The 15,118-nt window shown below is 32.9% G+C and overlaps 1 protein-coding gene and 1 pseudogene across 2 annotated transcripts; one reads left to right on the forward strand and one right to left on the reverse strand.

Annotated features, from left to right (window-relative positions):
- Positions 1-925: 925 nt before the first annotated feature.
- Positions 926-8,871, forward strand: LOC132040631 (receptor-like serine/threonine-protein kinase ALE2). Of its 2 annotated transcripts, none has more exons than XM_059431285.1 (7): positions 926-2,195; positions 2,975-3,151; positions 3,654-3,814; positions 5,188-5,398; positions 6,191-6,428; positions 7,116-7,266; positions 8,275-8,871. In XM_059431285.1, exons 1-7 carry the CDS (start codon positions 1,022-1,024, stop codon positions 8,590-8,592), a joined length of 2,430 nt encoding a protein of 809 aa, XP_059287268.1. In that variant the 5' UTR covers positions 926-1,021; the 3' UTR covers positions 8,593-8,871. The 2 variants fall into 2 exon arrangements, with proteins under 2 accessions (XP_059287268.1, XP_059287267.1); XM_059431284.1 differs by having other exon boundaries at positions 2,972-3,151; positions 8,275-8,870.
- Positions 8,872-13,630: 4,759 nt separating this feature from the next.
- LOC132039187 (class V chitinase-like) overlaps positions 13,631-15,118 on the reverse strand; it is an 8,697-nt pseudogene continuing 7,209 nt past the window's right edge.

The following is a 15,118-nucleotide window of genomic DNA, read 5'->3' on the forward strand; positions in this document are numbered from 1 at the left end:
CAACAATAATGTAACAGATCGTCAAGAATATAATTCTGATAAGGGATTCAAACGAATATACAAAAGTACCACTCCTACAATTTGAACATGTCCTTCTCTTAGCCGGGCCGGGGGGGGGGGGGGGGGTTCAAAAGTGTATAAATATACGAAAAGGTTTTATTTACCCTACTTGCGGGGTGTAACTTTCCAACCTTCATGTGGCTCTGTCATTGTGCAATAATCCATAATTAAGTGGAACTACTTACTTGAAAAATAAAGCAAAAAAGCAGTTCTGATATGTTAAGTTACACCGAGATAGTACTATTCATATTGTCAACGACTCAAATATCTTTTTTGTTTTTCATTGGTTGTCTGGTATTCGTTTTGAAGCTCCGACTAATCTTTATTCCCGATCTGTAAGGCTCATTAAAGGAGTAAATGCTTGCTACCAGAATTTTTTTTTCATTGCCAAGACTTAAACTTGAAACCTCTAGTTAAACGTCACTACAAGAAAGAATACATTTGCCAACAAAAATATTTTTGTTGTCATAGATAGACTATTGTTGCAAAAAGTACTTTTGACAACAATTTTTTTTTGTTGCATAAACTTTTCCCAATGGCTATTATTGCAACGACGTGCAACATCTTTTTTGTTGTTCTTAAAAAATGCTTTGCAACAACAGTAATCTATATGACAAAATTAAATTGTTTGGCAACAAAAAAAAAATATTTTTAAAAATTTATCATATATACTAACAATAAAAATTAAGTTGTTGTCAAATCTTTGAATTTTGCCAATTTATTTTTGTCGCCAACTATATTTCTATTTTCTTGTAGTGCGTGGAAGAATTCTATCTATCCAGCACTAAATCTTTGGTGGTCAATGACTCAATGCATATAAGTTAAGCAGTTCCTAGGAGGGTTTTTTTCATTCCAGTAGATTCTGATCCTTCACCACTAACCCTTGGTGGTTAATGACTCGATGTATATAAGTTGAATGCTTTTCCATTGAGTTAATGTACTTCATTCTTGTACCTCTTCTATGGCATTCAAAAACATTGCCATTCTTCTCTTCTTCCTCACAATTCTCCAATCTCAACTACTCAACTCCATAGCAGCAGATCAAACATGGATAAAAGCTGGTTATTGGCAAAATGACATAACTAATTCTGCCAATATACAAAGCATCAATTCAACTCTTTACACTCACCTCATCTATGGCTTTGCTGAAATTAGTTTCAATGCATCAACCGATCAGATGATTGTCACAATATCAGATGATGAGCCATTTAAAAACTTCAATAGCATTGTCAAGAGGAAAAATCCATCCATCAAAACAATTTTATCAATTGGTGGTGGAAAAGACCAATCTTCTTATGCATCTGAGATGTACCTATTAATGTCCAGCACATACTTCCCTGGAAGAAAATACTTCATTGAATCATCCATCAAAATTGCGCGATTTTATGGTTTCGATGGTCTTGATTTCTGCTGGCTTTGGCCTAGTTCGTCGCAAGACATGTCGAATTTGGCTATCCTTTTGGATGATTGGAGAGTTGCTATCGATTCAGAGTCCAAGAAATCGAAAAAAACACGACTTTTTTTAACCATGGCAGGTCAATACACACCATGGATTCAAGATTTGACTTTTCCAATTGAGTCAATGAGGAAAAACTTGGATTGGGTACATGTTATGGCATTTAATTACTATGATCCAGTGTCAACAAACAACACATCCCCTGTTGCAGCATTGTATGATTCTACTAGTGATTTGAACACTGATTATGGGATTAATGCTTGGATTAAATCTGGTTTTCCTAGTCAAAAGCTTGTTTTGGGATTACCATTTTTTGGCTATGTGTGGACATTGGTTAGTCCTAAGGATAATAAAATTGGCGCGATCGGAACAGGGCCAGGACCGAAAGATTATTTGTATGCTACTGAAGGTGAAAAAGAGCCGTTCACAAGTACTGATGGTACGTTGAACTTCAATAATATCAAGAGAGGCATGATAAAATATCGCGCTAATAATTCGTCGTATAGTTCAACTTATGTGATGAATTATGTCTCTATCGGGACAAGTTGGGTTGGTTTTGATGATGTTGAGGCAGTGAAAACCAAAGTTGCCTATGCAAAAGAGAGGAGTTTGAAGGGATATGTGGCATGGCAAGTCTCATATGACTGGAATTCAGTTCTTTCTCAGGCTGCATCAGGAGGTAACTAATTACATGTTTCTTTTGCCTACTTATTCTGTATTCGATATTGTCAAGATTCTCACGTTGATCGTGGATGAGTGATTTGATCTCTTTATACGATCTTGAGTAATTCTTACCTCATGAATGAGTTTTTGGGGTTGAGTTAAGTTCAATGTCCATTTTTTATTATGGTGTCAGAGCCAGATCCATCTTAATTTTTTATTACCGATGTTGGACCACCATATTATGTCATCCGCATTCCAGTTGGTGAGCCTGAGCGTGCAAGGTGTCAAAATCCCACATCGGTTGTCGATGAGTGATTTTGTCTTTTTATATGGTTCTTGGAAAATCCATTACTTCATGAGCTAACTTTTGAAGTTGAGTTAGATTCAACGTCCACTTCTTATCATAGTATCAGAGCCAGACTGATCCCCATTCTTGGTTACTCAATATTGGGCCTCTATATGATATTGCTCGCGCTTCAGTTGGCAGGCCTGGGCATGTGGGTTTGTCGGAGTCCCCACATCAATGGTGGATGGGTGATCTAAGTCTCTTATGTGCTTTTGGACAATTGTCACCTTAGAAACTAGCTTGACTCAATGTCCATTTCATATCAGAAATTCACTAATCTAACTAATCCGGATTGATATCGGATAAGGCTTATAAGGGAGTAAAGCTCTTCCTACAAAAAAGTTCTCCAGGGCTCAAATAATTGCATTACACATTTGTTATTCAATTCTTTCTTTCTTTCTTTCTTTATCTATCAGAATGTCTCAAAATTTTGTTTTCATTGTTAGAAGTTGAAGATATACAAGGTGGAGTAGAAGGGGCAATTGATCAATCAGGGAATCTATTCAAGAAGAAAAAACTCAATCGACTAATTCTCATTTTGATTCCAGTGGCATCTGTATTGATGTTGTTGTTGGTTGTCTTTACACTATGTTGTCTACGAAGGAGAAAAGTACTTAAATTTCAAGGTAATTTTTTAATTTGTTATTCTTATTAGTTTGTTTAAAAAGAAATACACATTTTTCTATGAGGAAAATAATTATTTATAAGCTTCTCATAATATATACTTAAGGAGATGCTCGTATAGTCACTCAAATGTATGACATATTTGAGATTACAAATTTGAAGTCATTATTTCTTCTCCAGACCGTTGCACAAAATTGAAATGAATGGAATATTTTAAAAGTTTTATTTTAATGGAACTTGGTTTTATTGTATTACTGTAGTTTGCAAATAATTATAATTATTGAAAGCTCTTTACTCACGCAACTTTAGAAAATGTAGCACTTGAACAAGTTGTTTTTTGGTTACAAGCATTTTTTTTTTTTTTTTTAGCCATATAATTGTCTTCTTCATATTGGGGGTGCAAAATTAAGGGGTCTATTTCCTTTTCTTTCTTGTGAGATTGCACTGAGAATGTTGTTATTGTTGTTATATATCGATATTTGACTGAATATTAATTGGCGACAGAGAGAGTGCCAAGGAACAAAATTGGAAGCAATAATGAAGATAAAGGTGATGAAGAAACCAGGACTTTGCATATATTCACTTTTGATGAGATGAAGGAAGCTACAAATAATTTTTCAGTTGAAAATGAGCTTGGACGAGGTGGATATGGACCTGTTTACAAGGTAAATAATATTTTGTTTTATTTTAGAAATTTGAAAAGTTTCAACTATTTTTTTTTTTCCACCAAAGAAATAAATCAATAGCATGTTTGGCTAAGCTTCGGAGAAGCCAAAAGTGCTATTTTCTTCAAAAAATACTTATTTTAGAAAGTTGACGCATTTGACCAAACTTTTAGAAAGAAATAGTAAATATTTTTGAGTAATAGCAAAAGTTGTTTTTAAAGTTAAAAAAAGGTAATTTTTCTCCCGAAGAGGTTTTGAAACATTGGCCAAGCACAAGGTACTGCTCTAATATTTGCAAATGTGCTTTTCGAAATGATTAGTCGAACGCAAATTGTTACTTTCAGAATAAGCAGATTTTGGCTGGAAGCTTGACCAAACAAACTATAAATCTAGGTCAAGTTGAGCCAGTTCACAATTCTCCTTTTTTGGTTTCTCTCGATGTTGGTACTCGCTTTCGGAGGCCTAATTTATCTTTTTCACGTTGTGTAAGATTCATTAAAGGAAAAAATTGCTTCATACATACCATGATCTTTTTTCATTTTCATAGCTCAAACCAAAATCTTTTAATTAACGGTTGAAGAATTCTATCCGTCCCATCACAAAATCTGGGTGACACCAAGTCCATGGGTAGCTCGGGCAACTTGTCACGTTACAGTAGCAGCATTTTGAGCCTTAGTCAACTCTTTCATTGCGCTCTAAAGTCTAAAGTCTCATGAAAGCAACTAATCAAATTATAATATAGTATTGCTTTTCTAATTCTAATTAAAAAGTCAAGATCTGCTACCTTAACCTCCTGATTGACCGGTACTCTTAGAAAGAGTTAAAGATCATTTTCCTTAAAACTAAAAATTACTAAGCTGATTTTATTGTTTGTGGTAGAGATGGGTTCATGATTTGAAGTTTATGATTATACAATAGTAACAGGGTTCACTGCCAAATATTTGTAGTTATTTAGTGGTTTAATAAATACATAAGATTTGAGCAAAAGTTAATGATGAGTTCACGTGAACCCACATATCACTACGTAAAAACTTACTCACATCCGTTGTTTATACAAATGAATGACACATGTCTTCACAAACACTTTTATCCTTAAAATCATAGTTAATTAATGCACATGCATCCTTACCTTATTTTCTGACTTGACCATGGTAAATTAGAATAATTTGGTGTAAACACCGGAAGTGTACAAGCTTTTAACCCTATTATATTATGGATCCGCACTTGATTTGAAGTTTTGATATATAGATATGCTTATGGTATGTAAAATGCTTCTAAAATCGTAGTTTTTCCCCCCTATAATTGATGGTTCTTAAATTATTTTTTATCAATGTTTACAAAGAAAATTAATCATCATTCATTAATCCAAGTAGGGGAAGTTGAGAAATGGGAAAGAAATAGCAGTGAAAAGGCTATCAGAGACTTCTTCCCAAGGATTTGAAGAGTTTGAAAATGAAGTGATTCTTACAGCAAAATTACAACACATAAATCTTGTAAAAGTAGTGGGATTTTGCATTGAAAGAGAAGAAAAGATGTTGATCTATGAATATATGCCCAACAAAAGCTTGGATTACTACATTTATAGTAAGTCATTCTTTTTCTTTCTTTTTTCCCTATTGAGTTTTTTTTATAGTATATACTGATAGCGTAATAATATTTTTTTACTATTACATCATTTAGAAGACAATATCCGTGTTCCTTTTTAATCTTTTTGGTGTAGATATCTACTTTGATATTTACCAGAGACAGACTCCTATCAATGCTACACACCGGTTTTGAGAAATAGCCAGTCTTAGAAAATTTTATTAAAAAGTCGCCACTTTTTATGTGAAAACTCCAGACACTATTATGAATTTCGATCTTAAACAAGTGAAAAATTTCAAGATACTGTTATGATTTTGAAATCCATCATAAATTTCGCATTAAAAAGGGTGAAACTCTATAATAATGCCTTGGATTTGTCCAGGATCTAATGATGGAGTTTCATTTTATTTATTTTTAAAGTTAGAAATCCATGACAGTTTTCAAAAATTGTCTATTTTCAATGACATTTGAACATGTTACTATTACAAGTCGAGAAAATGATTTTCAACATGTTACTATTACAAGTCGAGAAAATGATTTTTTTTTAATGTTACTCTGAAAAAAGTATGCTTACGCATCCTGCTTTCTATCGGAGGTTTAATTACATATAAATATCTTTTGGATGAAAAATAATGCAAGTACCCTTTCTTTTATGCTAGTAAAATTTTATAAATAGTATAAATTTTCACTAGGTTGTCATCGAATATAAAATATTGTATATATGGATGATATATATTAATAATTATATCCATATATTTTTCATCAACTTGATTTTTTCCCCCCCACATATAGATCAAGTCAGAAGATTACTTTTGAACTGGGAAAAGCGAGTGCAAATAATTGAAGGCATTATTCAAGGGATGCTGTATCTCCAAGAATACTCAAGATTAACAATTATTCATAGAGATTTGAAAGCCAGCAATATTTTATTGGACTTATACATGAAACCAAAGATCTCTGACTTTGGTATGGCAAGAATATTTAAGAAGGATGCAGTTGAAGCAAATACAAACCGAATCGTTGGAACACTGTAAGTATTATCCTTGTCACATTTATCTTCTGAAGAGTTAATTTGACTAATCTTTAGAGCTAAATTGAATTAAATTAATTCAATATTTTAAAATTAAAATTCAGATATTCAGAAACTATACGAAAAATACTATAAGTTGCAATTCTTCTCATATTAATATGATGAAAAAATAGATCTTAAAATGTTAGTCAAAGTCCATGCAGTTTGACTCTCAAAAAACGAAACATGACAAGTAAAAGTGAATAAATGGAGTATATATTTAGGCTTTAGAGTTTGACTTATACACACTAATAGCTGATAGTCTAAAGAAAATTTACATTAATATCATATCATCTTTACATGTTGTAGCATGTTATCTACCTTATTTTTAAGATTACAAATTTCATTTTTTTTATGAAAGTTTATATGTAATATATATATATATATATATATAATGATGATATCAAAAAAATTACTATCAAGTCATCTTTACATATTGTATCTGCTTTATTTCAGAATTACGATTTTTACTTTCTATGAAAAGATATCTGTAAATATCTTTTAAATTACTTGATACATTAAAAAAATTACATTATCGATGTGTATAAATTACACTCATCTATTTATAGGCATTTCTCTTAAGAATTTAAGCTTATGATTAATTATATTCTTAATTAACATATTCATTTAATTTGCAATGAGTTGCAGGGGTTATATTCCACCTGAATATGCAAAACAAGGCATCTATTCAACAAAATCTGACGTTTTTAGTTTTGGAGTACTACTTCTTCAAATCATAAGTGGAAAGAAGAATACATGTCTGCATGGTCCAGATGAAAGCTTAAACCTTCTTGAATATGTGAGTTGTGATTTCATACACGTTTACAAGTATATTATTAGTATAGTAATTCCCCCGTCCCAATTTAAGTGTCTTAGTTTGATTAAGTACGGAGTTTAAGAAATAAGGAGAGATTTTTGAATCTAGTGGTCCTAAATTATAGATGTGTATAATGTACTAAACATGTTCTTTTAATCTTGTGGTTATAAACTTGTCATGTAGGATATTATGTTGAATTATCAACTTATTAATTATAGAAAAAGACACTCTTTTGGGGACAAATAAAAACGGAAAATAAGATACTTAAATTGGGACGGAGGGAGTACTATTTATTACTCCCTCCGTCAGTATTAATTTGGTTGGACATGCAGTTTAAGAATGATGGGAAGACTTTTGAAAGTTTATGGTTTAAAATAAGTCATAAATACTCATGACTCTAATCATCTCATTAAAGGTAAAATAGGACGTATGAAGTTAAATTGTTACTAAATATTAAAAGGTGACGTTCTTTATGCTATTGCCTAAAAGGAAAAAAGTGTCACATATATTGGGATAACGGGAGTAGAATTTAACTAATATTGCAAGAAAATTTACGTTATTAGCTTTAATTTATTGCAACAGATTGCCTCCCTAAAATGTGAGATTATAATTATAATCTATAAAATAAGATAGGTTACTTACCACAACAGGTTAAAATGACCGTGTAAACATTTCTAATATCTGCGATGTATATTATAACTTAACCTCTTTAAGTAAGAGTTTCACTTTTTTACGCTGACAATGCAAAGAACCTTACACTATATATCATCAGATCATTTAAAAGAGAACTAACAAGTAACTGCTCATATTAGTTAAGTAGGTTTTAATAATTAACCTGGGAAGTAAGACTAATAGCTTACTAGAACAGATAAAAATACATTGATAAATACTTTCACACTGTAGTGTATATCAACTAATGATATGAAGATGTATGGACTTTGTTTTAACTCATTTAGTTTTTTTCCTTTTGCTATTGAATAAAATATGCAGGCATTTGAGATGTGGAGAGATGGTAAAGGCATGGAGTTTATGGATGTATCACTAGATGATACAACATCATCTTGTAAACTATTGAAATGCATGCAAATTGCATTATTATGTGTCCAAGAAAATCCATTGGATAGGCCTACAATGTTGGAAGTTTCTTCAATGTTAAAGAACATTGAAAATTTAGTAATGAATTCCCCTAAGAGGCCTGCATTTTCTACAAAGGAAGATGAAGATCAAGTTGTCAATATTATTCCAAATGGATCATCACAAGAAATAGACATTGACAATGCAACAATTACTCAATTGGTCGCACGATGATGCTACCCCTTGCAATGGATTTAATTTTTTTATACAGATAGTGTAGAAAATTGTTTATACTATCAGTGTATTTTAACTTATTTAGCATGTCTTATTCTTTAAGTTACTAATTGAATATTTTTTATGAATATTCGGTTTGCAGTTTTTTTTTAACTTGATTGTGGAAAATCTCTTTTACATCGTTAGCAGAAAGAGTTAAATTATATTACAATTTCTTTCTCAATTTTTGAGAGGAAATGATCTCCTATGCCCATTTATAATTTGAATAGAAGAACATGATATTATAAAGATTTCGTGTATCTTATTTAAAGATTTTTTGTGTTTTTTTTTTTTTTTTTTTTTTGATATCTTGGGAACTGCTTGATATAAAAAAATATTCTTTTTATAAGATAGAAAATGAAAAGACACGTGAAACTTTCATCCCCAGTATTCATTGAATGATAATTTTGTACTCCACTTTATATAAATATATACCTTAACAAAAAAAAAATAGTATTATATTGTACTCTCTCTGTTTCAATTTATATGAATCTTTTCGGAGTGCATGGTCAAATTTCATAATTTTGACTTTGACATAGATTTGTCAAGTTTGTAGAAGTAAAATTTATATAGTTAGAGACCACATAAAAAGTACTATAAATTACGATCATTTATAATTCAAATAATTTAGAAAATATGTAAGAAAAATGTGGTCAAAAAAATACCTCATAGGCTTCCTGAATAGTAAAAAGTTCACATAAATTGAAACCGAGGGGGTGTTTTTTTAAATTTCTTAAAATCTATTTCAAGTCAAATAGCTTAACCAAACCATGTAGCGAAATGCATAGCGAAGGAAGTAGACTTTAATGCAGCTGAGGTTTATATTAACTCTTCAACAATTAGGATAGCAATGACAGCTAATTAAACAGTTAGAATTGACTTTGGATTAGCCAGCTTGTTATAATAGTACTGCAAAAACATGATTAGATGATGGGAATATTTTTCGTTGTATCGAATACTCGATATAATTAGTCAGCTGGGTCATTAGAATGTGAAGTATGTGAGCTTACTCAATTAGATTTGACTAATTAATTAATGCAATCACATGGATAGGAACGCACAAGTATTTGCTTAAATGAATCTGTACTTTTTTCTTTTGGGTCCAAAAAGTCATATACTATTATATATTAATTTAAACTGCGTCATTACAAAATGTGCAGTGCTACCAGCGTTGTACTTTTAGTAATCAACTAATCCTTTCAGATTTGTTGCTTAGTAACGATCACCGAATTATGAAAAGGAAAAATAACACTGTATGATAATTATGGCAAAATAATTATCCATTTTAGCCCATTTTAAATTTTTTATACCCGAGTTAGCCACAAAGTTGTTGTTTCTCGTCTCTCCTTCTCTGCCTGTTATCTCCTTCAATCGCCGCCGATGGATTGATGCAGATACTGCTTGTGAGATTTGCGGCAGTAGCATTCATCACGTGCTATGTCTTGGGCCCGTTTCAAGCTTGGAGGAGAGGAACATTTGTATAAATTTTGTATAAAAGTGTGTATAAACATCTCTTATACACTATTATTATATATTTTTATATAAGGTTGATATATTATCTCCGGTAAGTGTATAAAGTTGTATAGAATTGTATAATATTGTATATACACTTTTATACAAGGTTGATACATTGTCTACTCCAGGTGTATAAAGTTGTATATTATTATATAATGTTGTATACAGTGAAAAAGTGACTATGCAGGTGTAATTTAAAAATATAGCTATGCGAATGCAATTTTGCATGCTGAATTATACATTATTAAAATTTTCCCTTATTAAAATAGGCGAATAAAGTCATTGCTTAAATGTCATTGAGCTATACAAATTTTAGCGATTATAATTCTGTTATAGGTACCATGGCCGGTAATTTTGGACCTTTTGTTTAGCATATAATGGGAAAATGATATAGAGTACCTACTTACGACTCTTTATTGCAAAACATAACGATAGTTTTCCTTATTTACAAAACATAACGTAACATCAAATTTACAAAAATATAACGGATTTTCATTTTCCATACGTTCTTATTTATTATTTTTTTTTCCTGCTCAAGGTCTAAAAAATTCAATCAAACTCTTGTGTATAAAGACTGTATGAAATGTATATATGTGAGCAAAATGTTCAATATAGTTTTCATGCACAAAATTTTAAGCGAACTTTTAAAACCTTGAGCGAGATACATACATTTCACACACAAAATTTTGAGCGATTTTTTTAAGCCTTAAATATTGTATAAAAGTTGTAATAATATTGTTGTAGTTTTATTAATTTTCTGGAAACATAACTTGAACTTTATAAACGAAAGATGTGAGTGAAATTCTAAGCCTCGAGCGAGATATACATATGTCATATGATTTTCATACGCAATTTGAGCAAAATTTTTTAAACCTTGAACCAGATATATACATTTGACACATTTTCATATACAAAATTTTGAGCAAACTTTTTAAGCTTTGAGCGAGATATACACATTTTCATACACCAAGTTTTGAGCGATTTTTTTAGCCATGAGCGGGAAAAAAATTATTTTTTTACAAAATATTTTAAAATATTTTTTTTAAAAGAATTAACAAAATTGGAGAGAAAGTTATATATGTTGTAAGAAATCTATTTTTATGTTTTGTAAACTGAAAAGTTCTGTTATATTTTGTAAATACTTTTCTTATCACGTATATATAGGTCAATCATCCTATAAGGAATTTTACTGTCTGGTATTAGGACGAACATGAGGTTTTTGATTAAAACAGGTTAATGTTTTCTATTTTTAACTTAAAAGATTTGGTGCCACATCATTAAAAAAAGGTCAAATATATTATTTTTTTAGATGAAATAATTAATGAGAAGTAACTTTTCTGATTAAATTAAAGAATTTTTTTTATTCACATATGTCTAATAGTTTCCGTTATCGATTAAGCAATGAACAAAGGGGAGACAAATGAGACCTCATAGCACAATCCTTTTTTGGCGCTGATTGTCCATCAAAGGTGCTGGTCTTTAATTTTTGCCCCTGAAATTAGTGGTCTTTAATTTTTATTATTCACTTAAAAAAAAAATGCCCGAAAATATCTCGAATTTTTAGGTTCGAACATAGCCCAGTAAAAGAAAAAAAAAATTCGCAATGCAAGGCTTCGTGAAGAATTTGTCTTAAGGCAGACTCTACCTTATAAGACAGAATTTATTTATGCCTTAAGGCAAAATTTGCATTGGGAAATTTCGCAAGGCATAATTTTTCTTTTTAACTTTGCTGAGATTATACAAAAGTTAGGCCTTAAAACCTAACTTTGCGGAGCAATCGCGGTGCCCTTCTTTTGGGTGGTCTTTAAATTTTGCCCTATATTTGAAATCTTTAAATTTTGCTCTTCGGCTAAAACTCATGGTTCCGAGTTCGAATCCCCGCTTCAATCAAAAATTTTAAAAAAAATCGCAAGACGAGTTTAAATTTATTTATATGCCCGATGGCATGATAAGGAATTACCAAAGTTATGGCATACTTATGCCTTATGGGCGAACTTGGCATAAGTATGCCGGTCGACATTTCTTTGGTAATTCCTTCACTAGCTATCTTAGTCTAGGCATACTTATGGGCAAACTTTTAATGGGCAAACTTTTAGTTAGCGCTTAACTAAAGCCTTTTCTAATTATCTTGTATAGAGCGGAAGGCAAGTCGGCGTAACCCCTAAAAGTATCATAACGCATAACTAAAAGTATCTTTATAGGCGTAATTTTCCTTAAGACGTAGACTTTATTATAAAATAAATTTTAGTTATGCGTTAAAAAAGTTACCTTGTATAGACATCTTTTAGTTATGCCTTACCATACTTTTAGTTGTGCCTTAGCTAAAAGCCTGCCAACGTGATAACTAGGAAAAGACTTTTAGTTAAGGCTAACTAAAAGTTTGCCCATAAATATCTTACGGTCCGGCATAAACTTGTTAAGGATTTACTAAAGTTATGCCGGACCGGCATACTTATGCCAAGTACGCCCGATAAGGCATGAGTATGCGGGTTCGCATAACTTTGTAATTCCTTAACAAGTATATGCCGGGTACGTATACACGCGACCCAAACCTTGTTTTGCAATTTTTTTTTTTAATTTATGCTTGAGCGGGGGTTCGAACCCAAAATCATAAAATTTATGAATGCTCGGGGTTCTGTAGCGAAAGGCAAAAATTAAAGACCAGCAATATGAGGGGCATAATTTAAAGACCACAAATATGAGGGGCAAAATTTAAAGACCACCCCAAAAGAAGGGCAATCCGCGCAAAAAAAATGACTTTTGCCCGAATAGGCCTAATTTGCTATGAAATACTGCATTGCGAATTTTTTTTCACTTTGCTGGGGTTCGAACCCAGAATCTCAGAGACATTTTCCAATTTGTACTCAATGCAATTGATCCTAATGGGTCAAAATCTGGAAAAAACTGCGGCCATTTAAAGTGCCGAAGGGCAAAAATTAAAGACCAATAATTTGAGGGACAAAAATTAAAGACCAATAATTTGAGGGACAAAAATTAAAGACCAGCCCCGAATGATGGCATTTATGCGAATGACCCTAGCACAATTGGATTTTTCCCTTTTTTTTTTTTTTTCTTTTTCTTTCCTCATTAGATTTGAAGTCATTTTCAATTAAAAAAATTTTGAAAATTGATCTAGTTAAGTTAGAAATGGACATAAGTAAGATCATTCGCAAGAAATATGGAAGAACTCATCCCATCCCCCCGGAAAAAGGAAATAATGATAATGAAAGAATAAGGTGCGGCATGATTCACCGTGAAATTTATTTTCTTACATTTTGTTTCATACTTTAGTACATCACATGGCTTTTGATGTAACCTATCAAGAAATTTATATGGATCACAAAGGAAGGAGAAAAACATTTCTAGCTACCATATTACGTAATATCTTTTCTTCTAGTCAGAGTTGACTGCAATAAAGATGTCCCAACATGCCAGATCAATCTAATTTTGTCCGAAAGAGACACTCCACCTATGCTTCCCAAGCTTATGATGCTGCAAAAAAATTCAAAGCAAGGAAAAAAAGATTAGAAGAAAATAATTGATTTGACCAAAAAATATAGTGTAATTGAATTTATATTTTATAAGTTGACCGTGTAAAGAGTACTTTTACATAATAATAATAATAATAATAATAATAATAATAATAATTTAATTTTCTTGGCAATTGTGAATAGTAACTTGAAAAATAAGAAAACCACTAAAGATTATGGTGGATTTGTAAGTGCCCCTTCACCCTTAACAAGAGTACCACCAGAAAACAAGAATAGCTACAAAATTCGTGATAATTTTGTCAGGTAACCTGGAGGTAACATGATTTTCTTATAATATACAGCTAATCCATCATTGATAGAATATGTAAATATTAATTAGAAGATTTTGTAGTCTACTATTTTAGGTTAGCATATTTTGTATATTGTGTAATCTCCTATTTTAGGTTAGAATATTATTCTCCTATTTTGTATATAAACCAATTCAAGTAATGAAAGGAGGACAGGGAAAATATTTCTTACATGGTATCGAAATAGGGTTTCTTTCTTCTTCCTCCTTCTGCTACGCCCCTAAATCCCTATTTTTTGTTTTCCTCCCTAAGCGTCGCCCCACTTCCTTTCTTTTCCCATGGCCGACGCACCAACCACCCCTAAGCCCACGTTCCACCGGCCCTCGCGGTCTCCGTATCAAGAATCATATCTCTTGTACTCTTGAGATGGAAAACTGATATGGTACATGGTAGGAGCTTTTCAAAATGGTATGCTCGTTCTCACAAGGTCCTTCATCACATCATTCCTCCACCTAAGGGTAAGGAGAAGCCGGCCCGGTGAGGGAAATTGAATTATGGACCACCGATTGACGCCACCGTGATTCAATGGATTTATTCGACGATTTCGAATGATTCTGTTAAACACTATCCTCGAACCGGATGCTACTGCCATGGAGGCTTGGGACCGCTTACGTGATATCTTCCAAGATCGTCAAACTTCTCGTGCGGTGACTGCGAACAAGAATTCACGACGACTCGTATGGAGGATTTTCCAATCTTGCTCCGCCCACGGCCAACGTCTCAAGAGCCTTTGCCGATTAACCGAAAAACGTTGGGGCTCCCGCGGTGAATAGCCGCCTTGTCCTTCAACCGGGTCTCGGGTCTCGGCGATGCATACAAAGGGGTTGGGACACTGGGGTCGCCATGTGTGCCGCTCCCGCCACCACCGAGGCTCGATCTTCTCTTGTTTTCGGAAGGCGTGAACTTGCGGCTATGGTGTCTCACGGGTGCGGCTCGTGGTGGCCTCGGTCGACGACGCGCCACTCCCGCCGGATAACTCGAAGCTCGCGCGGGGAAATCAAAAAAATTCCCGCGGCCAGAACCGGCCGTGAGGGGCTCGGCGCGGAAAATCACGTGGCCCGATTTCGCCCCGGGGGGCGGCGACACATACCGGGGGCCCGGGGACGGGCACCCCCGGGGCCCCCCACCCCGGGG

Source organism: Lycium ferocissimum, chromosome 12 (genome assembly GCF_029784015.1).
Source record: "Lycium ferocissimum isolate CSIRO_LF1 chromosome 12, AGI_CSIRO_Lferr_CH_V1, whole genome shotgun sequence".
Classification (NCBI taxonomy): domain Eukaryota; kingdom Viridiplantae; phylum Streptophyta; class Magnoliopsida; order Solanales; family Solanaceae; genus Lycium; species Lycium ferocissimum.